Source organism: Hipposideros armiger, unplaced genomic scaffold (assembly GCF_001890085.2).
Source record: "Hipposideros armiger isolate ML-2016 unplaced genomic scaffold, ASM189008v1 scaffold_271, whole genome shotgun sequence".
In the NCBI taxonomy this organism is placed as follows: domain Eukaryota; kingdom Metazoa; phylum Chordata; class Mammalia; order Chiroptera; family Hipposideridae; genus Hipposideros; species Hipposideros armiger.
In genome coordinates this window covers 1403008-1430446 of record NW_017731621.1, presented here as the reverse complement: position 1 = coordinate 1430446, position 27439 = coordinate 1403008, and the positions used below count along the sequence as shown (strand labels likewise).

At 45.6% G+C, this 27439-nt stretch overlaps 1 protein-coding gene across 22 annotated transcripts in view; it reads left to right on the top strand.

Moving 5' to 3' along the window:
* Positions 1-22636, top strand: part of CELF2 (CUGBP Elav-like family member 2) — a 505669-nt gene extending 483033 nt beyond the window's left edge. For 6 of the 22 annotated variants that reach the window (XM_019656962.1, XM_019656972.1, XM_019656980.1 and 3 more), the window contains 4 exons: positions 183-302; positions 6974-7171; positions 11686-11829; positions 14924-22636. In XM_019656962.1, coding sequence (XP_019512507.1) covers positions 183-302; positions 6974-7171; positions 11686-11829; positions 14924-15051 — 590 coding nt within the window. In that variant the 3' untranslated portion in view covers positions 15052-22636. Of the gene's footprint in view, positions 1-182; positions 315-6973; positions 7172-11685; positions 11830-14923 lie in introns of all 22 variants that reach the window. The other 16 variants (XM_019656963.1, XM_019656967.1, XM_019656981.1 and 13 more) reach the window with 6 other exon arrangements.
* Positions 22637-27439: the final 4803 nt, after the last annotated feature.

The window sequence follows — 27439 nt, the reverse complement described above, 5'->3', positions numbered from 1 at the left end:
GGATGATGATTTGAATTAATCACTGAATCTCACTGTCAAACCGCCACAAACACCACCGCGAAAGTCTTCACCCCAAATACAAGCATGACTCTGGCTCCCTCTGCCGTGGTGAGACGGATCACGCCCCGGCCAGCTGGCTTTCACTCACCTTGCGCTCTCTCTCCTGTCCTCTTGTTTTCCAGTGGCTGCTTCAACTCCCAACTCCACTGCTGGTGCGGCCATGAACTCTTTGACCTCACTGGGGACTCTGCAAGGACTGGCGGGAGCCACTGTTGGACTGAACAATATTAATGCACTCGCAGGTACCATAAACAGTGAGTACTCGCTGCTCTGGTGGACAGCCTTCCCCCAAATTCTCCACAGGAAGTGGTCAGCCGGAAGTGACCTCAAAGGCATCCGTAATGGGAGAACTAAAACTTGGGATGGAGGAGCACATGCTTTGATTGGCAGACGCTGTCTAGGTTAACTTTGCCTCAAGAAATACTCAACCCCTCCCCACGGCATCTTTTCTAATATGTAGTATGTGCCTCTCCATCCAGAGATTTCTGTGGTTGGCAGTTACTTGCAGGTTTCGAGGGGGCTGGTTTGGTTTTGGATTTGTGCTGTCCTTCAGAGAAACAGTGTGTGAATAAGAGGAAACTTGACCGGCTAGAGATCAGGACACCTGGGTCCTGCCCCGAACCTGCCAGCAGTTACCTGCAGAGTCCCATTTGAAAATTGGAAGTTCTGGATCTGGTGGTCTTAAAAAGGTCTTAATAGTACCCTCCAGCTCTAAACCAGAGTCATGAAGTGACTCACGTAGGGGGACAACGAGGCCTTGGAAAGATAGGAATTCAGCTGAGTAGAGAGGAGGTCTGGAGTCTCAACTTCGCACGCGTGGCCATGGGTCATTCTAAGCAGAGCGGCCGCAAAGGGCCATGGCAGGGTGAGGCAGATCGCTTACAGAATCACTTAGTTCAGAAACCTAGGGACTCACCGAAGAACTCTAGGTGCTGTCCTACATGGCTTACCCACTTCCAGCAGTTAGATCTATGGGGAGAAGTAGCACCCAGCCAGCAGAGGAGTATACTGTAGGCTCATGCTAGGCGGTGGCTCCTGCACAGGGTGGGGGTGGGGGGATGGTCCTCAGCCCTGAGGGGACACCTCATTTGCCTTTCCCTCATTTTGGTCCCCCCTGGGTGCCTGAGAGTAGCCAAGCCCCTCAGGTCCATGACAGCCTAAGGAGATTCTGATTTGGGGGTCCAGCTACCTACCATGCAGCCCAAGCAACCCAACACTGCCCACTTTAAGCATTAAAAAAGGGCCCTGTTTTAAGCCATGATTTAATCAGGCAGTACAATTTTCTTAAAAAGGCAAAAAAAAAAAAATCCCAGTAATCCTATATTTTAAAAGCTCAAAAAGAACAACTTGCAATTTATTTGGTAAAAAAGAACATAGAACTCATCCAAATAAAGACTAACTTTTATAATCCTGATAAGAAAATAAATCTTATATTTAGAGAGAGGAAATTTTCAGGTTTTATGAAATCCTTTCATTCAGGTGTTCTGGGAAAAACAAACAAAAACTTGAACTGAGTTTTATTTGACCAGAGGCCAAAAAGAAAAAAGAAAAGAAAAACATGCTTCCTTCCAGATACAGTGGCTCTTGATTAGCACATAGTACGTGAAGTGGTAACCCTAGGACAGCAAAATATTTTATTCCAGTAAAGCTGCCTCCAGCTCCCCCTTTCCAGCAGCCCCGGAGCCCTCATTGCTGTGACCGTTTCTGACCTTGTTCTGCAGACGCTCCAGCCCACTTGCCCTCGGTTGCAGGTGTGTGTGTTTGCACACAGCCCTTCATGCTGCTTCTCTTGCCCCAGGACCTAGTTCCCCTAAAACAAGGACTCTGATTTGATCGCCTGCCTGTCCTTGGTCTGCAAAGTACCAGGCCAGTGGGAGTGGCTGTCCTCCTCAGCACGTGCTCATGACTGCTGTGTGTCGTCCCGTCCTCTCGTCTGTGCAGTCTCGCCTCTCTCCATCCTGTTCTGTTTATGCTGCTGGGATTTTCCATCGTTCTGAGGGGCGCCAGAGGGACGCGGTTGAATGGCAGAAAAACTATGACTACTTCTTGGGTGGGGTTTGTGTTCTACAAATTTTGCTTCTGGCAAGGACAACAGGCTTAAGTTGTTCAGTTTTTTTTTAATTCTTTGCCATTGGGCTAATATAGCTTTGTATGGTTCATGGGAAATTAACAGTGTTTCCGGTTTCAAATTACCCCAACCAGAAAGTATGCGTATGAACCAGGGGAATGTTTAATGAAACCAAACATCATGCCCAAACAAACACGTTCTTTCTGATTTGGTGACTATTACTAGCGCAGGGCTATTTAACAATGCAGTAATGGCTCAGAGCTAGTATTTACTTCTAGTCTCAAAGACCAAGAAATAACCTTTTAATAGTGTCCTCTTTCAGACTATTCTCCTTCAACAGATGTGCTGACGCCACTGTCCTACCAGATAATTCTCAGAGCAGGCAGTCAGGAGACAGAGAGCTGGACAAAGGCAGCTTCTGAAACAGCTGGCCTCAGTACACGGCAGTTCCCTATCCCACTCCACCCAGAAACCATTCGAGCTTCCATAAGAAGCATTTTCTGGTGTTCTGAATAGAGCCAACTCTTTTCCATGGATAAAGGCGCCGGGAAGAAAGTAGGTAGATGGAATCCAATTTATTCCCAAACTCAGCTTAGTGTAAATTTTACCTCCTACCCAGCCAGACGGCCCCTCACTGCCCCCCAAAATAAAGTTTGGGTTCACAGACAAGTAGCTAAATTGAACTGAATTTGACCTTTTTCTTCCTTTATACATTCATGAATGGAGGGGCTAAAAAAAAAAAAAAATTACAGGACCCTAAAGCTAAAAGCAGAAATGGGCCAGATGAGAAGCAGGGATGTGGGTGATTCACTCTCAGAGCTTTGACTCATGGATCATTTGAGGGTCCTCCAGGCATGTTTCGTATATTATGTCTGTCTGAACCGAGATTAAGAAAATATTTTTTGCAGATATGTCACCAAGAGTCTGTGTCTGATTTTGTGTTTAAATGTATTTTTCCTTGTTTAAATGCCGCAATTCTTCCAAATGGCTTACCCTTACAGTGCTTAAAATTATGATGGTCTGAATATAACCGGCCACAAATGCCTGGTGAAAGTGTTTATGGAAATATTTCATGTAAAGGAGAGAAAAGAGAAGAAGCACTGGGCATATTATTGTGGTCTGTCACCCTTTATTTGCATTGTGAAATGACTGTTTTAATCTGTATTGTTGGACTATACAAAGGCACGTGTAGTTAGATCCAAATATGAGCACACACAGCCTCACACTTGTGACCAGATGTCACAAGTACGAATGCTACTAATTGTCCATATTCATATTCACCTACCCTGGGTCTGGACATTTTATACTTAAGTTCTCATTACCAGCTTTCAGCTTAGGAGGATATACTTCATCTACACCAGGGAAGCTTATCCCAGTAACTAGGTTAAAGAAGGGTGGAAATATATTGATACTTTCCTCACTTTTGCTCTCTCTTTGGTATGATGCCTTGCAGCGTGGCTCACAGAGTGCCATGGTTTGCTTGTGGCGCTCTGCCTCCGGCTCTCCGCTGCAGCGCCATCTTCATAGCGGCCACAATGTTCACGCTCATGGCTGTGGGTGGGTCCTTCTGTGTCATTTACACAGATTTACTCAGTACTCTCACAGCTCCTTGGGTCTCCCTCAGTTGGAGAAAAAAATTAAGTTTAAAGCACTTAGTAGTCAAGATATGTATGTGGGCAAGCCCTTGCAAAGACCTTCCCTTGTCAAAATTTGCCACACCTGTCATTTTGTCCCAGCCCTCCTCACCCACATAGCTTTCCTGGGAACCTAGATTAAATGGGACGAAATGATTGATCCATTTGGCCTTTTCAAAGAAAAGCCCTATTCTTTTAGGGGGAAACATTTTATTCAACTTAACCTTCAAGCCTCTGTTTCTGTTGTCCAGAGTTTTTAGATCTAACCAGATACCACCAGCAATTGACAAGTGTTATCTTTTATATAATGATTATTTAATACAGAAAAATGTTAGATAATTTCCAGGAGAAACTCGCAGAGGTTGAAATCTTCCTTTGAGGGTCCTTCAAATTCTGCTAGGTAATCAGTTACCTGTTCTGCCATGGCTGTTGCCAAACTCACACACCAAAATGAGTTCCAGGAGTTTTGGTCAGAAATATCCTCTTATAAATGCACTTGTACTTGTTAGAATTTTTATCCTTATTTTTTGTTCAAAAGGATGGCTATCCAGGAAGAGAAAAGCCCTGGGCTAGAGGCCCTGACTAGTCCTCTTTGGCATCAGTGCCCCATTGCCTTGGTGCCTCCTCTGCCATCTCCCTCCCCACCCCAGGCAGGTAAGGCCAGCCGTGAGGATCTCTCACACACATGAATCAGCTGAGCAGGCAGAACCTTCGGGAAACAGATTTGCCCTGAGGTATAGTCAAAACCCAGCCAACCCGTGTGAGGTGGGCAGGAGTGAGGATGCGGCTGGACTGTCACTTGCTAGGGTTCAAGCCACCAAGACTAGTCCTGAACCAGCATCCGGTCTTTCAGGAGCATGAAATTCATTCTGCCTCTGTGTTTCACGAGAACAAAACAACAACAAATGGCAAAAAGGGGAAAGAGAAGATAATTCACCTGACAAGGGAGTCGGGCACCAATGGCTGTGGCAGTGACATCCACTGTGTGGCCGGCCCTCGGAGAAGCCGGGCCGCGGAAGCTGCCGTCATAGGAAGGCACTCCTGACGGTCTCACACGCAGGGACTGAAGGCCGAGGCCCCAAGCAGACGGGGTTGCCCAGAGACGAAGCATTCTCAACCGTTCCACTGATGGCAAGAACTCGGACACCTTCTTCGCAGTGGCGCTTCCGTATCCAGCCCAGGTCTGTTGGGCTGCTGTGCCCCATGTAGCTCGGCAGGCCACCATGCACACCTGGAGAGGGGCACGTCACTGCTCATTTTCTGCCTAGAATTTCTTCCCACACAGGAACCAACTTTCCAGAGGGCTGAGCCATGACGTGACCCTAGCAGCCTATTAACAACCTGACAAAAATGAAGTCAGTGGCACTTGTCAACTGGGCCCTGCTCTTCCTGAGTTATTTTACACCCTCCTCTCACCTCTCTCAGAAAAGAAACATTGGTGTTTCTTTGCACTCATACAAATATTGGGAGGTGAGGATGAAATGAGACCGAGAGGAGAAAAGCAGTTACTCCCCATCCCTTCAGTAGCCGTAAGAAGACTAGATGGGGAGGGAAAGAGGCAGACAGGTAAATGGGATTGGTTGGTGTCTGAGGGATCGTTTAATTAGGACAAACTATGTCTAAGCTCCCCACAGCTCTTATTTGCATGGTGGGAAAAAATCATGAAGAGCGAGAGAAGAGACTCCTTTGTAAGAGACTTAAAGCCGAGTCGGCAGGACCTCTGCTAGCCAACAGGACCTCCGTCTGCATGGTAACATCACCCAGGGCCCAGCTCTGTCTCCTCGAGGCCTCCAGGAAGGCCACCAGACCTGAGGCACTCTGCGACCCCTCTCCGGGAGCACGACGGTCTGACTCAGTCTTTTTAATGCAGGAGCTGAAGCCGTCCAGATGCCACAGGCACATGTAGAGTCAGGAGGCCTCCCCACCTGCTTCCCGAGGAGAAACAGCAATGGGGCGTGGAGGTGACTCTGGCACTGGATCCCGCCGTAGACTTCTAAGTGTCCTCACCTTAGCTGTCTGTTCTCACTGGACCTCCTACCCACTCTCCCACAGTCACTCATCCTGGCTGTTTCACCAGCCCTGATCAATAGCCCTAATCCCGTCAATATTTTCATTAGTGTTTTTAGTTAAGTCCTCCCAGAATCAGATCTTTTTTAGAAACACGTTTTAATCATAGAAGGAACCAAAGGCAATTATGATGTCACCTCTTCCATTCCCGAGTTCCTATGGAAGTTAACACTCTATAAAGCCTTGCTTGTTTTGACTCAGTACTCAGGGAAAATATGACACAGTCAGCAGCCATAATAGAGCCAAAATGCAGCCAGGATACAAGGGAAAAAAGCAAAAGTGTGCAGGCCAACATCCACTTCACAGGAGTGAAGAGCAGAAGTCCAGCATACAGCCCCAGGTGTCACTTCAGGTGACTACAAAACATGACATGGAGCTCTGTCATTGGCAGAAACCCCAGTTACAAGGGGACTGATTAATATTTGTGTGTGTCTGTGTGTCTGTCTAGACCGTCATATTGAATAAGCAACATCAGTTCTCTGCAGGTGAGGGAATGGTCCACGCTTTTCCCTGTGCCTTAATTCTTCAGCAGCTAGGCTACTCCTGAGCTCCTGGTCCTGGCAACACTCTTCCGTTTAGGAAAGCCCATTAGTGGAACTGCCCAGTCACTGGTGTATGGAGGACAGAGCTTGTCTTCTCTGCCATTTCCCCATCAGACAGCTGACGGGAGAAAGGTTTTATTTCATCCTTTCCTCCTGAGCCCCTCGAGCCACCCTTGGCTGCTCAGAGTGCCCAGTAAATGGAAATAAGTGCACAAATGTCACCGGCCTCAGCTAGTGATGTTTCCTACCTGCTCCTGAGCTCTAAGAAGCAAAGGCGTTTGTTTCCAAAGTACCACAGTACTTGCCAGTAGCACCTGCATGGGAGGGAGATGAGCTGCGTGACGGCAGTGCGTCCGTGACGTCTGCTCACCGGCCCGGGGAGCAGGGAATCTGTGCTGGGGATGTGGGGGTGCCGCTGCTGCTGTCTGTGCCGCTGCCATTACTGTGACTGATGCAGTTTCATTTCCCTCCATGTCGGCTTCATTGGCACTGGCTGCATGCACTCGCTGTGTTGTACTGTGTCAGATGATTCTCTAACTTCCTTTGGAAAGCACTAATGAAAAGTGCTGTTTCTCTTCTCTATTGTTGGGTTTTTTGTAAAGTTGCTCAAATGCTCTCAGGTATGGCGGCTCTGAATGGAGGACTTGGCGCCACGGGCTTGACGAATGGCACGGCGGGCACCATGGACGCCCTCAGCCAGGCCTACTCAGGGATCCAGCAGTACGCAGCGGCCGCACTGCCCACTCTGTACAGCCAGAGCCTGCTGCAGCAGCAGAGCGCCGCGGGCAGCCAGAAGGAAGGTACGTGCCACCCTCACCCAGGCGCCGGCATGGTTGCCAGCGGGCAGCGTCCACCCTGAAAGCACGTTTGCAAAGAAACTAGACCAGGCCAGAATCACAGAGGAGGCAGCTGTATTAGTTCTGCTATCCAACAGGTTTTAGGAAACCCGACAAGCCTAAGCCATTTGTTTAGTCTTCTTTCCAGTTCAATCTTATATTTCTTTCATCTTTTGATTTAATTTTTCATCCACCTCTTAAGAGGGAATGCTCACCCACTGTGTGCTTATATGCAATTACTTAGTAGTTGCTGCCATCCAAAAATTGCCAGGAACCCCCTCTCCCAAGTCAGCATAATGTCTCCCCTTACACATAAACGCATCAGTGGGTTGGGGGATCGACACCGTCCTCTGTCCTCCAGGGGTGACGCACTCTCTCCGGCCGGCCCCAGGGTTCTCGGAGTCCACACACCTGAGACTGTAGCTGGCCTCTTAGTAGGCGATGGTTTCCAGGTTAATGATAAAATCCACTGTGAAGGCTGACTCAGTCTTTAATTGGGGGTCATTGGGGAAACAAATAAGTGATTGATTCTTTGCTTCTCTGCCAATAAAACAAAGTAAACGTCAGGCAGTTAATACTAAGAATAAATTAAAGCTAAGTATAAAATAGTTAATGAGCTAGTCCAAGAAGGAAGAACTTGTCTCTTTCTCTTTCTTCCTGTTGGTTTCTTCTGCCTTAATTGAAGTTGCTTTGAAGCAGAATCTGCAATGTGGTATTCTTCTCGGACTTGTTTAGAATATGGGCAAAGCCGCTAGAATAGGAAGTACTGCCAGAGAAGTTTTTACATTTCTTTCCATTCCCCTTTACCCTCAGCTCTAATTCCAAACTGTTTTCCTCTGAACATTTTTACCTTAAACATGGTATTCTATGAAGAAATAGAATAGCTTTACTTTGTGAAGTTGTAGGTTTTAAAGGGGACACAGCTTTAAAGATACTCATGTGTAACAAAAGTTTTTCCTGTTTACAAATAACAGCGTTAAAAATGAAAAATATGTGACTAAGTTATTTTTCAGTATTTTAACTTCCTCTTTACTCTTGGTTGTGACTGTGGTAGATTTTTTTAACACATGCACCACTGTTAGGACTGCTGCGTTTCCCCAGGTGTGTGGACATGCTGTGTCATAAATACATGACTTCCCAAAGAAAAGCCTGTGTTGAGGTCCCTTTGTCTGGGGTCTGACTACCATGGTGACAAATTAGGGCTGTAGGACAGTCTCATAAGATAATGACATCCTCAGAAGAGACCATAAAAGCCAGCTCCCCTGTATGTGTTTTTAGAAAATGTTGGTCACCTCTCCATTACCAGCAGTGCCTTACAGCAAATTGTAGAGCCTGTGTCACTGAGAAAATGTCACCAGAAGACTCAAAATTTTGTGGTTTAAGGATAAAGTCTGAGCCCTGAAACAACATTTATCTCAGTTGCTTCACCCCAGCCCACTGCCCTAAATTTAGGCCCTGCCTTAAGTTTTCGGGATTGCTCGAGCAGTAATTAACCCTCTGCGATTGATGTGAAATAGTTGGAAATGACGGCTGCCAACTCCAGACTGTATCTATTTAGGTATGCAGCTACCAGTAGCATGCTTTAGGGGTTTTGATTTTTTTATGGTGTTTTTTGGTTCAGTATTTTCTAGTCATTTCTCACCTTCTCATACCTCTCTTCTGATCATGTTCTTCTCACCCAATTAACGCGAGCTCAAGAAATTTAAGCCACCTTAATGTATAAACATAATGTAAACAAAACATAATATAAAAGGCAAGTTACATTTGGAAGGAAAAAAAAATCTCATAATGAATCCCGCTACTAAATAGATTCCTAGATTTTCTACTACATAGTTCTGTCCTTTAGTTAAGACAATTGTTAAGTCAACTTGATCTGTTTGGTCATGTACCCGGGTGTGTTTTCCCACAAGAACACAAGCCAGTCTGGCAAATGGTTTGAATATTTCCCCACCTAAATCGTCTGAAGCGTTACGGCTTCCCTATAGATCTAAAGTCCAGGAGAGACGACCAGCTTCCTAAGTATCCTCTGACCTTTCACACCTTCCATCTTCCCATGTCTGCAGGAGGCAAGTCCCTCACACAAGTGGGTGGAGCCTTCGACACCAGTGGGAAGCTGGTGGGTGGGCGCTGGCCGTCTGATACAAACGCCCCCAGTGCTTTATGCTACATCAGGTGCCCTGAAAGAAACACAAACTAGGAACACCAGCTGCCAGCCAGCTGTGTGCAGCCAGCAGTGTAACGCGGAGAACTCTAACAAGTTAAAATAATGTGCACTGGGAGAAACGGGGATGTGTGACTTGTCAGCTGGTGTTGACTAAAGGGAGAGCTGAGGGGGATAGGTGGAACCCTCAAAAAAGATTTTGTTTTTTTTACCCTTGGCACCTATGGCAGTAGCCACCTTCATCGCATACACGAGAGGTGTTCCCTATCAAGTCATCTTTTTCTCATTTTAGTGTTAACAGTGTTAGTGGTTTGCAAAATCAAACCATTTCTTGGTGATGGGGGAAAATGGGGACTCAATAGTAGGAGACGGTGGCACTTTTCCTGGGAAAATGATGACTGAGAGGACAAAGCCTCCTTGGGTTTCCCTGTCTTCATGTCTTCTTAGACTCCTGTCAGCAGGGGTACATTCAGAATGTAGAGCCATGTAGAATGCCAGGTTATCCAGGCCTGCACAGTCATCTGTCATAGTGCATCAAAACTGCACTTTCTCCCCAGGCTGCAGGAGGTGAGATGACCTCACAGTTCAGATTGGGCCCCATTTATCCTCCTTTGTGCGTTTGGCTCTTTTACTTGGAAGGGATATTCAGTTGGGGCACTACCAGATTTGCCCAGTGTCCAGATTGCAAAGGATGGGCATGGCATACATAGTTCGCGCAGGCCATCCATTTCCAGTGGTAGGGTTTTGTGTCTATTCACATTTAGTTTTCACGATTTCAGAGTTTGTTTAAAAAAATAAATAAATAAAAGAAAAACATTTGGGGACCAAAGCCTGCAATTGTGTTCCTATAAATACAGGCTGCCTCCTTTGTACTGGAATGTGGATAAGTCCATGGAAATTGTAAGCAATACAGACAGTTGGAGAGGTCATGCTGGCAAATAAAGGAAGAAATGCTTGGTCTGTAGCTTCAGAAATCTGTCTCAAGTCTTCCTTGTGAAAAGTCCCATTCATTAGAACACTTATTTATGATTTATTATTTATTATTTTGTAGGAAGAAACTTGGTTTGACTTTTCTTTGCAAAATATGTGTTCCTTTTATTTATACACAGTTCTTTTTACCACAATTTTATCTTTTTTGGATGCAGACACAGGACTCCCACCCACCCGCCCACTGCAGCCTGTGCCCTGGGGCTTCCCCATGGAGCCACCAGGTCCTGGCTCCTCTCCTGTTAAGGTTCCAGGACCCAGCTGCACAGGCTACGTCCCCAGTTTTCCAAGCTCCCTCCCTTCCCTCCCAGACACCTTGCCCAGAACATAGAGCGTCCTAGAGGCATCCTGCCCCTGGGCCTCCCCAGCACCATCTGGGAAAGGATGTGCACCACCCCTAGCAGCCTGGGACCTGGAAAGCGTTCTTGCCTGTTGCCTATTAGAAGAAGACTGAGGGTCATTTGCATTTCATCCTTCCTGTCTCCTTTTTGCTTCTTTTAACCTTCAGGTAGTCCTTGTACCGGCGGCTAGAGAGGAGGGAAAAAGAGATGGAGAGGAACTTAAGAGAGCTTACCTTTCCAACCACGCTAGCTAAGGTCTTCCTCACTCTGCCCTTGTTTCTTGTATTTCTGGAAAGTGATGGGTAAGAGTGAATTGCCTGGCTTAGCCTGGTCTTTGACCAGCTGCTACATTTTCAAGGTTAACCCCCAGTGGTGTAGTTCCTACCACAGTTGTGAAACACTAGCTACCTGTTCTTCCCTGCCTTGACTCATTGCCAGTCATTTCTAATAAAGATGATTATTAGACTGTGTGTTAAGAGATTTGGCAAATCAAAACTGGATGGATAATTAGGTAAATGATTAAGAAACCCAAGCAGCATTACTGCTATATCCATTATTCTAAATTGCTACAATTTGCAGAGTACACAGGACAGTCTCTCATCAGACAGTCTATACATACTGCACAGCCACCCAGGCAAAACTCACGCCTGCTCTGTCTTCCCCCATGTGACCCCATCACTGCCACCTTCACCTCCACAAAGAGGAGACTGAAAATATGTGCACACGTGCAGTAAGCACATGTGACACACAGAACATGAGTGAGAGGGAGCCATTTGTAACCAGCATCTCATAGGAAACGGACATTTGAAGGATGTTTGCTTTCCTGGAAGACACACGGGCACTTGACATTGTATCCATCAACTTCGTCCCCATGTAGTATGAGGGGAAGCCAGGGACTTGGCCTACCTGTTGTGACAGTATTCCTAAGAAGAGGCTGTGGGCAGTAAGCAGCAAAGAATACCTTACTCTGATTTCTTTTTCCTCTTTAGGTCCAGAGGGTGCAAACCTCTTTATTTACCACCTTCCACAGGAGTTTGGAGACCAGGACATTCTGCAGATGTTCATGCCTTTTGGAAATGTTATCTCTGCTAAAGTCTTCATTGACAAACAGACCAATCTGAGCAAGTGCTTTGGTATGCAAAGAAACCGAGCCAGAACATTACCGTACTCCCGAGTGCGGAGTCCCGGGACGGAAGGTGTAATGGCAAATACTTGAGAAGTCAGGAGAGGGCTGCCCTTGTGTAGTGGTGTTTCCTGGTTCTCTGGATCCATGTAAACAGACTGGGCAAAGTCGTTTCACCAAAAAAGGAGGAAGGGGCTGTATAAAAAGGAAGGATCTGGGAAGTTACAGCAGACATTAGGTTCTACACATAGAGCAGTTCTACACTGCGCTATGGGCGCGTCTTGCTACATGTATCCCCTAAATGGGTCACTGCGGAGCAGCAACAGTGTCTTTGAACCTCATAGACTGAACCACAAACAACTGGAGGGGAAGAGTTTGTGGGCTGTAGTTTAGGCTGTCCTGATAACAGAAGGACCCTGCAGCCTCCCCCACTAATCCTTGACTCCGCCCTGTGGGCAGGGCGGGGCTTACTGCTCTCCATCCAGAGTCCCCGCTGCATGTGCCGGGAGGGGTGTGGTCAGCTGCCAGCCACACTGCCGCTCCACAGAGCGAGCGCAGGGCTGGGTGTCGCCTCGTCACAGGAGGCGCTGCGCTGCGCTGGGTTCAGGAGCCAGGGGCTAGGGGGCTGCCTGACTGGGTGTAGCTTATACCGAGCACGCTCTGCGGCCTGCGCTCCGTGCCGGCCCTCCCTTAGGCAGCCCGACTCTGCCTCGGGGCGGGGCATTTGCCCCCGGAGAGAAGAAGGCAAGCTGCCTGGTGCACTGGTTCCACAGCAGGAGGGCAGCGAGCACTCATTACGTGGACTGCTTATGTTTTCAAACCTTTTAGTCCCCTGAGTAGTTTAGAGGCCTGAATGTTCAGAGTATATATTACTCGCTTGCCAAGTTCTGGCCCAGGTTGAGAAAGAACATTTGCTTGAGTCACTCCAATTTACTAATTCACGTTGGTATAGGCAGTAGCATAAAACAAATCAGAGTAGATACGGGCCAAAAGAAATTTTGACAAATAGAACTGTATGGTATAAACCGCCAGAGGCGGGAGTGGTTCTCAGCCGCCCAATAACTCAGTATGTGGCGGATGGTAATGGGCAGCCAGAATGTTTTGGCTCCCAAAGCTCCTTTATCATGGCGTCTTTCTAACTTCTGAGCTATGGCCCAGGAAGGTCTGAATCTAATGTTGTTAGAGGAAGTAGCATGGCCATGGCCACCCTTTAAGTCACTGGTTTTATCTGAGTGGAAAGGCTGTCAGCCTGCACCCATGACACTGTTGCTGCTGCTTTAGCGAGTGTGTCGACCCCTTTGGAATGGTTCACGCGAGCGACATGGAAGTCAGTTGTGTGCGGTGGGTGTGTTTCGCTGTGAGCTTGCCCTTGGGGACGTCCCTGCACAGGCTGTGAGCCAGACTTATATATTCCTTGTAGCCAGACAATGTCCTGGGCTTATCTGGAGGTTGGAAAGGATTGAGCTTTGTGGTTTGATTTTGAGAAAATATTTACTGCTTTGAAAAGAGCTCATATCAGCCCACAAGCTACTTAACCAGCGTGTTCATAATAATGCAAGCCACAGCTGGGTGTCGGCAGACACTTGTATTTGGCATAATGGACTGAGATTCCAGTTTCTACTAGAAGCCGTAGCATGCTATACCAGGGTTTCTCAGTGAGCCAGTGTCATTTCTTGGGGTCCCAGGTTTGCAGGTCATGAGGTGGTACCCCATTCTTTCATTCTAACCTCATTATCCATCTCACCCTTGACCCATTTCCATTCTTTAATCATCTTGCTACTTCTGGATAAAAACCCAGAGGGAAAGGAGACAGTCTGAGCAGTTACCTTGAACTGAACGATCACATTTACTGGGAATTAGATTTTATAAAAATTTACACCACCGTTGGCAGTACAGCCTGCCTATGAGAAACTTCTCTGCCTTCCACCATATGCTCATATTTGTCAGCTGAGAACTCTGCTCAAGGTACATTTATGTCCTTCTCTTCCTCCTCTAGTTGGTAAAGGAATTTTCTCTTTAGCTTTGAACTGTAATAGTAAGCAGATGGAAAAGCTTAGTATAGAACCTTCTTAACAGCTAATGTTCAGAAATGAAATTCAATCAGGGTAATAGCTAATTACTGTTACCACCAAAAGTAAGTAGGGACTGTACAAGCTAACACTCTGCCATTGACTGAAGGAAGCTTTGCAGGTACCATCACCCCCTGCCCTGGTCCCCCCCTGGGGTGAGAACAAACATGGTCAGAACTCTGTTTCTTGGTCTTTGCAGGGCATCATCAGTTCTTTTTGCAAAAGCACCCCTCTCTTTCTTGGTGGTGAGTGTCAGAACGGAAAGATACTGGGAACTGCTGGGATGGTTGTTAAGCCCTGAGCTGTTTAGCCTGTTTATTCCCCAAGGCTCTTGGAGATACAAGGGGAGCAATTTCCATTCTGTTGAATTCAGTGGCGCTCAGAAAATGGAAGTGAGAGATAAGGAAGAAGACCCAGCGTTTCCCCTGGGTCCTTAGGTCCCTCTCAGTAATAACTTCAAAATGTTAAAAATCAAGTATAGACATTCTAGAGTTAATTCACTAACCCCATCCCATAGCCAAACAAGTGCAGGCTCTGGGAGATGGATGGAGAGCTGAAATGAAGGGCCCACCCTGTTAGCCAGCCCTTCCCTTAATTATCCTGCCTTGTGAGCTCAACCTGGCTGAGCATCAGGGACCCTTGCAGCCCTGGAGCACTGACGCCATTGCTTAGATGAGCCGCAGTTACTCATGGACCTGGGCTTCTTAAAGGATTCAAAGAAACCTTAAACACAAATGGACTTGACTGAAATCAGTAAGAGACTGAATTCACTCACACAACAGAGTGTTGAGATTTTAGCATTCTACAGAGGTGCTTTGTTCACATCAGGCCATTACCCGTCCAGCTAGCTTTTCCACTGCTTCTCAGTGGACAGTCCCAGTGCTGCCCTCACACATGCCCTGCTCATCCAGGGGAGGCACACGGCGGTACTCACCACTGCGGTTACACTGTCCAGCGCATCCACGGGGCCCTGCCCCTTCTCTACTCTGCTGCCTCCTTCCTGATTCCCGCCTCCCTGCCCCTTGTGTTTTCCAGGTTTTGTTAGCTACGACAATCCAGTGTCTGCGCAAGCTGCTATCCAGGCTATGAATGGCTTTCAGATTGGCATGAAACGCTTGAAGGTCCAGCTGAAGCGCTCCAAAAACGACAGCAAACCTTACTGATCCTAACCCCAGAGGCTCCCGCTCTTATTTTAGCTTTCCTAGGGTAAGTCCCACGGGCCAGCCTGTTCGCAACAGGACAGGCAGAGGAGGACCACATTGCCAACTTTTACCACGAGAGACGGTTATTTTTACAATAAGGCCTCCATCCCCTCCCACCCCCACCCAGTTCGCCATATTTAAGACTTGGGCTACCTTGTTTCTAGCGAGTAAACTCCAGTGCCACTGTATTCTCCTTTGTTTTGCAATTTGAATCTCCTTTTACCTTTTTTTCGTTTTGTTTTTGGGTTTTGCTTTTTAAAAAAAAAAACCATACACACAAATAAATGCCATCTTGAGGATTTAAAAGGCAAACAGAGGCTAATGTGCACTTGTAACGCTGAGAGCTGATGCCCTGCCTGGAGAACTGAGCCCTCCTGCCCCAGCTTACCCCTAGGCGGGCACCAGCTGTTCAGAGGTCAGGCGGTGGCCTAGCCAGAGAGAAGCCAGGAGAAGCACTTAAAACAATCCACAACGTCTTTCCACTACATTTGGTTTGTTTTAATCCATGGGATTTTATTTTAGGGTTCAAAGAAACATGACATCTATTGGTCAGGTTATTACACTGGTTGTCTATTTTGTTATTGTTTTATTTTAGTTCTTAGAAAGGATTAATGTAAAAAAAAAAGATTTAGAGATCTGTTTCTTAAAGCTACAGGGTTTAAAAATAAAATAAAAAGGAATGAAAATACTTGATGTTTCTTGAAAGATAAATTTAATAATAAATAATACATAAATAATACATAAATAAAAAAGAAAGCCACAGGCCTGTAAATTTTATTTGTAAAAAAAGCATTTCTATTTTTGTACAAAATTTTTACTGCCTCAGAAATAATGGAAGTTCTTTATTGCCTATTGTTAACTTATTGGGAACCTAAAGAGCAGCTCTCCGCGCTAGCTAGATCCTTCAGAAGTAGTCTCTAGAGGAATGGGCTTTTTGTCACCATTGAACCCTAGGCCTAAAGTTCATGCTTTATCCTCTTGTCGTTTGTATCTGTCTGATTATTTTGTTCGTAACTTCCATTATCTAGTTTACAGTTCAGTTGTCTGACTTTCCCCGTATGTTACATTCGTTGAAACTGGATCCTCTCCCCTGTCCCTTGCCAGCCCCTCACCCCAAAACACCCAGAATCCATCCTCTCTCCCTCTCCGGATGGATTCTTGGGGTTCCATCGTGCTGTGGATAAAGATTGTAAGAAATGCAAATTATGTGGACGGCTCGTAGACTCCCTAATGACCTAAGATTTGCATTAGTTTTTCTCCTGCACCCTTAAGAGTGATTTTGTTGCTGCTGCGTAGATTCTGTGTAACTTTTTACTCTCCCTTGTTTTCTCCCTAGACATCTTCATGCCCGTTAGTTCACCGTTTGCCTAGCATGTCCCTGTGGCGTCTCAAAAAAAAAGTTTCATCGTCCCGTCATTGTTTCTGATGTCTTTCTGACCTCACATCATATTTGGTTCTCCTACTGACCTTTGATCTAGTTTGACCTTTGAGATTTGCATGTGACCTCATCTAGCTATGAATTCTGGGAAGTCAATGTGAAAAACATTGCTGCATTCATGCAAGACTGAAATTTATTAGAAAAATTAATTATAGAAAAACAACCTGTGGCAAAAATGTTTCTTTCTTATTTTTTTTTCTTTTCATAAAACAGACTTGAAAGTATTATACAGGGATTGGCATTCTTCCCGGTCACTGGTAACAATAGCAATATGTGTCCAGGGACACAGAATGTTGGTTTCTAACAGACTACTTCCAAAAACAGTTTGAGAAAAAAACTGTCTGATTTTAAGTCTCTAGAGGTCTGTAATAGTTTTTACATTTTTCAGGCAGTGTAAAGTTTTTTGATAAGGCCATTTTAGGTGGCTCACTTTCTCATTAAGATATATATATAGAACCACTTTTTGTAGGTTAGTATAAGAAAAATATTTACCCTGTTTTGGGGCAAATGCTACCTATTTGTGTCACCTTTTGCTGAACTGACTCACAGTTAGACAATCCATGGTTTAATGCACATGAAATTACCTATATTTTATACTGTTTCAATGTACAGGAGAAAGGTTACTGTAAACTGTGTTGCGTTGGTGCTTCTGTGAATTAAGTTGTGGTTTCATCATGAGTCTTACGGTCTTAATGTTCTTTGTTGATAAGACAAGTTTAGAATTGGTTTACTTAAAAAAAAGAATTTCAAAAAATTTGCTTAAAAAAAATTTCATGTGAGGGGAAAAAAAAAAATACCTATTCCAGAATAAGTTTTGTGTTGGCTTGTAAAGCATTGATGTCATTTTTTTTTATTATTATTATTGTGGACTATTTAGATGTGTTTGTGTTCAGCAAAATGTGATTTTTTTTTCTTTTAAAGAAAAAAGTGAAAATATATAGTGCCAAATTCCAAAGGTACTTCCTTCCTAGAGCTTCAGTGTGTTTGTGAGAAGTAATTTGATAACATGGGTATTTTATTATGTGTTTTGTATAAATCCCTAATATTTAAAAAACAAAAAACAAAAAAAGAGGTTAAAAAGTTTGTTAACTTGCTATCCTGTGGTCTTGTTGCCTGAAATTGTTATCGTTTGTTATTTCTCTATGATGTTTTTTGTAAGACACTGTATAAGTGCCCATGTCTCACTTTTTTAACCACTCTGCACATCAACGCTGTGACGGCAACCTCACAATGTATTTTCTTCATAATACATGGAAACCTCTAAGGTGAGAAAGTTTTGAACTTTTAACCCTTTCTACCCAGAGCTATCGGGAATGTTGGTAACTTTTTATACTGTCATCATTTTGTTTGCGGGTATTTTTCTAATTTGGATTCTCCCCAACCCCCAGCCCCCATCTATCTTCTCTATAGAGTTGCTTTTTGTTTTCACTACTTTATCCTTTGGTTGCGATCCAAAAGAAAACTCCACAAGGCAAATCTGAAGGAAAAAAATACATACTTTAACCTGATTTTTTTTTTTAACTGACAACTTCTGGTCATTTTTTAAAAAAGAATTTTTAATGCGCTGCAGGAATTCCTTCTGACCAGTTTATTGGCTAAACCTGTGAGGGGAATGGTAGGTAGATTTCAGCACCTAAGTGAACCTGAAATTCTCTGCTTCTGAGATCAGGTTTAGTGGCCTGGTCCAGTTTAGAACAGTTTCATCGACCTTCCAGTGAAATGACTGTGATGGAGTCATTTGAGGTATTTTTGCTTTTGTTTCTGAAATACTCCTCGTTAATATCTCTAATCAGCCACTGTACTGGGATTCTCTGACCCCCTCTGAATACGCAAGGTGTCTGGAGTTAGAAGCGGATAGTCCCTTCCCTTTTGATTTTTAATTGAATGCATGTATTGACCACATAAGTCAGTTCTTTGTCACAGTTACTGACCAAATACCTAGCGCCAGTTCCTGCTGCCACTTTTTAATGAAAGTGCCATATTACTTTGACTTCGTGTGAACAGATCTTTTGCTGTCTTGACAAATCCCAATGCCATCCCTACAGCCCCAGCGCACACTCCTGCCTTCCTGAAAGCAGGCCCCAGAAGCTTCTTTGTCACTAATGGAGTCCAGAAGCTGCTGGCTCCCCTCCCTCGCTCCTTTGTGCGCTCACCACCCGGCTTGGTTTAGTGTGTGTGAATGTGATAGCCCTGGGACGGAAAGGACTAGCCTCCAACGATGCAAAAAAAAAAAAGTTTCCTTCTTATAGCACATGCACTTACAATGAGGCGATTTGTATTATCCTCACCCGTGTTTACTACTGCTGGGGCCTTCCTTCATCCTTCGAGGGCTATTTTGTACTTCCTGCAGCAATCTGCTGAAAACCAGAAGCTGCCGCACGTCGCACTCACACACATAGCCCATGGTGGTGTGCAGGTCGTGCGTAGGAGCGCGAGAGAACACACACCACTGGAATGGCTCAGACTGTCTCAGTCCGAATCTCTTCATTTACCAATTTCTACATAAATCTCATAACACACTTTTCCCCCATTTCTTCCAGGAAGCAAACTGCCCTCCACTCCTTTCACCCACCTGCATCTCCCCCTGAAGCGCCCAGTGCGGCTGACAAGAGGCTCAGGGTGGCACTTTAAGTTGAGTGGTTCTTATTTTGCAGGCAACCAAGACACATTTAGGGGGACAGTCCTTTCTTTTTTTTCTTTTTTTTTTTTTTTCATGTCTCATTGTTAAAAAGATAACCCTCCTTGGAGACAAGTTGTCCTTCTAGTCACTTTATCTTTTAATATCAAAAGGAAAAAGTTACAAGGGTGCAAAGGGCCTGTGCCAGAAGAAAAAACACACAGGGAAACTGCTTTTTTAAAATTCAAGTGTAGAAAATAGTCATTTTTAAACTAAATTAGAGAATTGTGATAAAAATGGCAGTCCTCGAGGCGTAACAAGTTCATCTTTCTTTCACCATAGGGGTTCTAGTTCTTTGGCTTGTGCTACTCTGGATTCATTTTACTGTTTCTGTTTTTATTATCTTAAGTGCTAATTAACAAGAAGAAATAAAATTTTAAAAAAACCTGTAGTTTCATTACCTTTTTGAATAATGTCATACAAAAAATGTATTTGTTTTTTTGTGCTGTGAGAATTGTTGTTTGTAGATTAATAATATCATTTCGTTTAGAATTACAAAATAGTTTTTAAATATTGTCTGAGAAAAGCCAAAGTTAATGCAACCTAGTGGAAACTGTAAGACCATTTGAGTATTGTTTGTTTTATTGATGCATTTGGATTTTGTTGTTTGATGGAATTTGAGCCAAAAAAAAAAAAAATACGCAGGCTTTCCTATTTCTACAACTGATTGTACTTATGCATTTTGTACCAGTGGAACTTTTTATACTGGAGATTAAAAAAAAATGGAAATTTTTGTGGCTTACTCTAGTGGGCCCCCTGACAATGACTGATTTCAAGTTTGATTTCTGATTGATAGAAAGAAAGTTACTTTTTTTTTGAGAATTAAAAACTTTGGCTTGATTTCTTTTTTCCCTTTGCTTATATCTAGCATTAGAATTTTGTCTTAAAAAAATACAGCGGTAAGTTTCACTTTTTATTCTGTATCGTGCAGTTAGTTACACAATAAGGTAATTAGATTTAGAAGTACTCAGTCACTTTAAGTGGATAAATGTATTAGTTAAAACTTTAGGGGTTTGCTTTTTTGCTGTTTAGATCAAAGTTTTTTCTGATTCTTCTGTCCTCATTGTGAACATAACCGTGTAGTTGAAACAGTCAAACTTATTTTTGTAACGTATGTTATTGTGTGATGCAGTTTTTTGCTTCTGTCTCCAATATTAAACCATTTTCCTAATACTTGTGTCTCTCTCTGCGTGTTGTATTGTTGGTAGTCATTACATGTTGGTGATACATCTACACACCTCACTGTTTCACGTATCTGTTTTTTTCTATATGTTGTGTAAAAAGATACAGTCGATTCCACCTAAGTGAATATCTGATTTGGGGGAAGGGAAACTGCACACCAGCCACCTCTGACTTATGCTCAGTGGCCTGTTTTAAGCCTGCATCCAGCGATTCACCAAAACAACTGCCTACAGAGTTGGATTTGCCAAGACCTGTTATGGTCTTTTGATCACACTGGTAAATTTCTCTTCTGAACCTCCACCTCTCCCTCTCCCTCCCCTCTCCCTCCATCATGGGCATACGTATGCATTTCTTAACATTCATTTAAAACTGCTGCTGCTTTACTGCATAACCTCAAAAAGAAGAAGAGAGGCAGCAGAACTATCTACCCAGCAGTGCAAAGGCATAACGTTCCAGTCAAACTCTTCTTAGCGACTAATCACATTTTTAAAAGAGGTGCGCTCTCGAGGGCAGAGAAAATAAACCTACCTGGTGGATAGAAGATGTGAAAAGGGTTAAGTACGTGTTGCCATCCATCAACAGAGACGTGTAGAAAAGTAATTTAAATTATGTATTTTTAAGAGCTAACTGAATCCAGGTGCAACTTTGAATCAGTAAAAGTAATGGAAGAGGAAAGAAATAGTTCCGAGTGCTGAAATGGAAGCCCTACTCAGCCAGGTGGGGTGGGAGGAGGTCACGTTTCTCATGCTTCAGTCTTCATGGTCCTTATGGTCCATTTCCAAAGGAAAGCCAAGTTGCCCTGTACACCCACACTCCTTCCTGAAGGAACATGTATTTTTAAAAAAGCCTTGTCCCCTGCTACCACCCCAACCCCAATGATCAAAAAGAGAACTAAAGCAAAAACGACTCCTGGTATGCCCTCTGAAATAGGCCCCAGGCCCTCTTCTCACGTGTGCCCCGCTGTTACGCTCAGGAATCTGACTGCTCTCCAAGTGCACTTAAAAGATTCCACTGCTGTCTGCTCCCTATGTCTGCTCTCGCCTCCCATTCTTCAGACACACGAGCTCTGTGTGACTCAGGCACCCAGCACCAGGCAGGTCTCCTCTGGCTGCCACTGAGACTTTCCCTGAAGGTGCCAGGCCCTCCACCCGCTGGTTTTAGCAGCCCCTGTGACCCCTAGATTGTCTAGTCGGCTCAACAGCAGAGGGTCCGGGTGCCGCGGAGGGAAGGCGGCTTGCTCCCCCGCAGGCCGAGCCTCAGTGGCAGGCCGAGCCTCAGTGACGTGGCTCCCACCAGCTCCACACCGGCACACGTGGGAGCTGACTTCCTGCCAATACTTCTCTAGTCAATCTCATCACAGCCTCCACCAGTCTGAAAACCCACAGCTTACGTTAGTGGGAAAAGGTGGCTACGGGTGTGATTTTTCTTTTCTTTTTTTTTTTGCGGGGGTGTGAGGGAGGGGAGAAGGGGTAAAGAGGGTGAGCAATTCCAAGATGAAAGGGCTTATTTTTAAAATACGTAAGTGATGTACGATAGCTCTATCTCCACCATTTGACACAAGGCAAAATACTCATGCTAAGTAAAAGAAGGGAAAGACAAAGCCAGTTTTTTTGGTTCTGGAAAAACAAAAACAATTCTTCAAAGAAGGGGACAAAAAAATGCTAGTTCCCTTAAGCTCTGAGGACTGTCCAGTAGTCCCTGCTTGGATTCGCAGCTAGCATGCTATTCTGTAAAAGGCCTCTGCAGTGCTAGCAAGGTGTACCTGTTTGCCATGCGCAGACCCCCTGGGGATGACAGAGCTGCCAGCGTTCACCCTGGTGACGGAAGCCGCATGTCTGCCCAGCCCACGGCAGTTAGGAGCAGCCCAGGGCCTGGGACTCTTAGCTGGCAGGCTAGGAAACACAGTGAACATAAAGGTACTGTGAATCATTCCTGATAAGTGAATAAAATATTGTGACCAAACAATCAGCTTATTCACTTATCAGGAATCGACTGTTCTGCTAATTCGCTGTTTTTGTTTTTCATCTCTGTTGTAGTTCACTATTCTTGCTGTGTTCTGTTTTCTCCTCTCATGCTTGGGCAAAATCACTGGGAATATTTATCTTCATGTGACCATGAACGTTTATATCGAGTGAAAATGGTATCTTAACAAAATCTATGCACTTGCTATCAGGAACACAATACTGGATGTGTCTTATATATATTGAACTATATAGTACTCGATTTCTTAAATAAAGCTTAAGAAAGGACTTCTGTGTGTAATGTTAATGTGATTATTTTTCAAAGCAGTGTTTCTAGGGGCTATTTTTGTTCTTTTAAGTCTTGAGTGATACAGGATTATTTTTCATTAAAATTATATCATTGGCTTTATGACTTAATATTCAATAAATTGACTTTGGAAACAAAATGGAGTGGGGGGACATTCTTCCAAGTGCATTTTAGCAAGAGGCGTCTGGAAAACCATCGCCTTACTGGTGTCTCTGGCAGATCTCTGCCCAGGGGCCGTGGGTGGCAGAACAGAGCAATCCCTACACCACCCAAAGCCCCCTGGAAAGTTCCAGAATCTGCCCTAACCTAGAAAACCCAACTACCTCTCTGAAAGTGGTCCCATTAGGCTCAGAAGAAAGAAGAAGAAAGGCCTACCTGAGAATAATGCTGGTTTGCATCAGCACTTTTCCACAATGATGTGACACTAAAACTGTCCCCTGCTAGAGAGCAATGGTGGTTCCATGCAGGACTGCAGGATGAGAGGAAGCAAGAGAACTGGTTTGATCATTCAGGATGAGAAGGGAAATTTCAAAGCGATATGTGAGACAGACACCCTATAACAGTCACAGAGCTTAAATGGGAAGCCTGCTGCTTGGCCCTTTGAAGGAATATTTTTGAAATTTTTCCTACAGGCCATAAGTCTGAACAGAATGGCATTTTCCATTGGATTTTTTTAGCTTTGGGGTGTTATGTTAGATTTGTTTTTCTTGCTTAATGTTTGATTCTAAGAAAAACTTCTAAACTTGCACAATGGCACAGGCCTCCGTATCCTTTATAAAACAAATCTTAGTCATCCCTGATAATGAGGGATAGAGAGTATCGTTAATGAAAATCTACAGAAAACCTTCCATTCTCTGCCTCCTCCCATCCCAAACCTCCTACTTACAAATCTGTCAACAAAAGCAAAAACTAGTGAAAGCGAGGGATCAGAGAAAGTGACAACGGTAGAAAATCAAAGGGTCTGGATATACACTGCATTTGCTGGACCATGCAGTTTGGGGTTGGGGGGAGAGGTGTGGGAGGGGGCTTTTTTCAGTCTAACAGTTTGAAAACTGCTGGTCTCCATGCACTGGGCTTGAGGGCTGGAGTCGGCTGCACGTGGATGGACTTTTCATAGTTCTGCCTTGAGCACCAGTCACATAGCTAGAAAGCATCCTCTTTTCTAAAGAGAACACATCCAAGGCAGTAATGGATGGGAGAGCTCCTAGGCTCAGGGAACAAAGAATGAAATGCGACATATTCCCCTAGCAGTCAGTCGTCCCCACGACTGACCTCACCAGCGAGGGCTGCAGGCTGGGGGCCTCCACTCCGAGGGACGGCAGGAGGGCCTGCCCGGCGGGAGCTGCTTCAGGGGGAATGCTACGTTCCTTTTAACCTTCCTGTGCCGAGCAGCAAGGCAGCCTGGCACCAACTTCTACCTGCCTACATCCAGAGGAGTTTTTTAAATAAAAAATAAATATATGAATATACATTAAATATCTGTGATATGTTCAACAGATACATATAAAAGATACATTGTGTTCTGCAATAGGTCCACTTATACAGTTAAAGTCCCAAATAAGAATGTCCAGTTTTGAGACACTGGGTGATGCTTCTATCACGAAGCTGGAGTTAAGGCTACAGAGGCACTCAGCACTCTCTGGTGAGCCACCTGCCTCAGCCTGAACGCCGGCTCTACCTCCGGTTACCTGGGTGACCTCTCAGGGCCTCAGCTTCCTCACGGGCAACTATATGTGCTGTGTGGGGTGGTTATGAGGATTAACTAAGCCCACATATGCAAACCAGACCAGGGTCATCACGCTGGAAGTACTCGCACAGGTAACCACATGGGAGCAGTGGTAGTACTGACGTAGTCAGCTAAGGGCCCTCTTTGGGCCCGGTCTATTACTGTCTCCTGCCAGGTGCCCTCCGCCATCCCCAGAGAGCCCGATAGCTCTCCCCTCTGTTCCTTGGACAACTACAGACAAGGTCCGACCAGAAACCACAGTTCCTGCAGCAGAGATCTGCACTAACAAGCTCCAGAACAGGCTTTTCCCCTCATGAAAAACTGTACCCTGGAGACATGCCCACCTTACAGGCCAGCACACCTGCCCTGAGTCATGAGCACCCACAAATAACTCCATCCTCAGAAAGGGAACCAGTCCTCACTCTAAGCCACCCTCGCTTCCTACCTCTAAGTACCACACTTACACGTAGGTATCTCTTCCTCAAAATAAAGCCTAGCTGTCCGTTGGGGTCCTGGGTGGGAATGACAGATCTCCTGAAGATCTGCCTGTAATGGAGCCTGTAGGTTCTAGGCCCTTCCACAGCACAGCTGTGGCCTCCGCAGCCACCAGAATTGATACATCTCTGACCACCTCAGGAAGAGCAGTGGTCAGAACTTAGAAGTCCGGGTACAGCCAAGCAGCAAGCTCTTTAGACCACCGCCCCCATCTGCTCCCCACCCTCAATTTAACCAAAGGTGTTCTGCTGTTTTATTGATTGGTGGTCCATGTAGGATTTAGAAAAACCAATTTGCTACTAAGAGCACAAAGACGAAAGCCACTGCTTTAAAAGAGGGTCTCAGCAAGCTCGCCCTTACCTATGCATGGTGATAAATACTTAGTGTCTTTGGAGTCCATCTCTCCTTCCCTTATCCCTACTTCTATATCCCCATGTTTCTCCGTCTGCGATGCATCATAACATTCACTATTTATTGTGCACTGTTTACATGTCGCGTTTAGCTGTCTCCCAAGCCAGACTGTGAGCTCTCTGAAGGAAGTGACTTGGTTTCATTCATCACTGGGTCTCCAGTGTCACACAGTGCCTGCCATATCGCCAGTGTTCAAAAATGGTGGATGGGTGGGTGAGTGGATGGATGAATACAGCAGGTAATCTTGCTCGGGCTCGAGAAAAGCATGCCTTATGAAATGGACAACTCAGGAAACATCTGAGGAGACAGGTCTGATGATGCTATGGGATGAGAATGGCAGAAATAGGAAGCGAAAGTCAGGAGCCATCATGGGCGGCCTGGAACGCAGGTGAGGAACTCTCCTGCTTGCGAGTCCCAGAAACGCAGGTTTGGCCTCGTTGCCACAGAGCTGGTCACCTACTGAGGTCCTGAATGGAAGGACATTCCGTTAATCAAGGCGAGCCACCTTGGGTGTAGTGTCATCTTTTTCAAGCTAGATTTTGTACCCTCTCAGGAACATCTTGTAGCTAATGACCGTCCTTAGATGGATTTTTAACATCTAAGAGACTAGAAGAGCCATAGAACTGAGTACAAATCAATAGAAAACTATGAATAAAGGCACCTGATTCTGAGGCATGCCTGAGAAGCAGGCCAGTTCCCTTTCGCCTTCTCTCCCAGCTGCAGCGACTGCTCAACCCACCAAGTGAGTACCTGGAGCAGGACAGGGCCAGGCCAGCCCACAGGCAGAAAAGCACAACTAAGTCACTAACAGCCCTGTGAAGGCGAGAAGTCCAAGCCACCGCTGGGATGCCATGTAGCCCCAGGCATCGGAGAAATTTATGTGAATCCAAGTAATCTGTCCCAGCTTGTCAACAGCTACCATAGGCACAGTGCACAATCCACTCATCATTCATGTGTTCAAAAGACAGGTACCCCACACAAGGGGTGTAACACATAGTCCCGCCTCCATGAGCGGCCATAATTAGCAGATCTGCCAAGTAAGAGGAAACCCTTCAAAGCAGTGAGAGGGGGTGGTCCAGACAAAACCTTCTCTCCCCACACAAACACTGTATCACCATGGTGCCCAAACGGGATTATACACTTAAGAGCCTCAGAGAGATGGCAGCCCTTTCAGACTTTCTAGTCCTCAGCTGAGCTCAGTGCTCCTCAGACAGTGTCTCCTGGCTGGAGCTTAAATGAAATCTAGTGGGGGATGGGGACCAAGGAGCTGCTCCCACAGTCCTCTCCACACCCATGTCTCTCCCAAGGGCAGAGCTGAGCAGAGTGGCCCTCTGTACCCACCTGGCCAAGCATGTGGCATGCTCTTACCCGTCTACAGGATGTGTTCTATGCACTGACTTCACCTCTTTATAAACTATGACCTGACCCAGTGGGGGCCTTCCCATCAGGGGGCCTATGAGGTTGAGGAGACTGGAAAGCAGACACAGCGCCCCGGTGGGAATGAGAGATGGGGGCTAAAGCAAGACAGGGTGTCCTCCAGAGCTGACGGCGCAGTTGCCGCCCGCCTGCAGCACCCGGGCCCGAAGCCCACAGGCCTGCCCTGCACCCACTTCCCACTCTGCCCTCCTCCCCATCCCACTGAGATTGTGTTCTTCAGCCATCTCAGTGCCCCATTCGGTGTCTCCTGTGGGGCTACATGCACCCCTATTCCTAGCATCAAGTTCAGCCCAGTCACAGTAAAATGCCGGTGACACCTGCCAGCTTTCCCTGCTGTCGCGCCCTTTGCAGAGCAGGCTTCAGAGAACTTCGCTGTCCCCGCGATAAAAGGGTGAGAAAGGCAGTGCTCTCAGGTTGGCTAGAACCAACCAACAAAGAAATACTGGGGACTCCATCATTAAAGAATGTGATGAAAGTAATGTCACCAAGGTCATGACAAAGGCCATTCCTGACTTTGCTCCCCTCACAAGAACAGCTAACAGCTATTCATGGACAAGACCCCACTGAGAGAGTCCTAGAACACGGGGTGAGGCTGAAGCATCCCTGCACCTCAGAGACCTAGACAGACGGCCTCGAAGTATAAGAGGAGCAGCTGCACGTGGACCACAGGGCCCCGCCCACAGGGGTCACAGCACCACTCAGAAAGGTCTCCGAG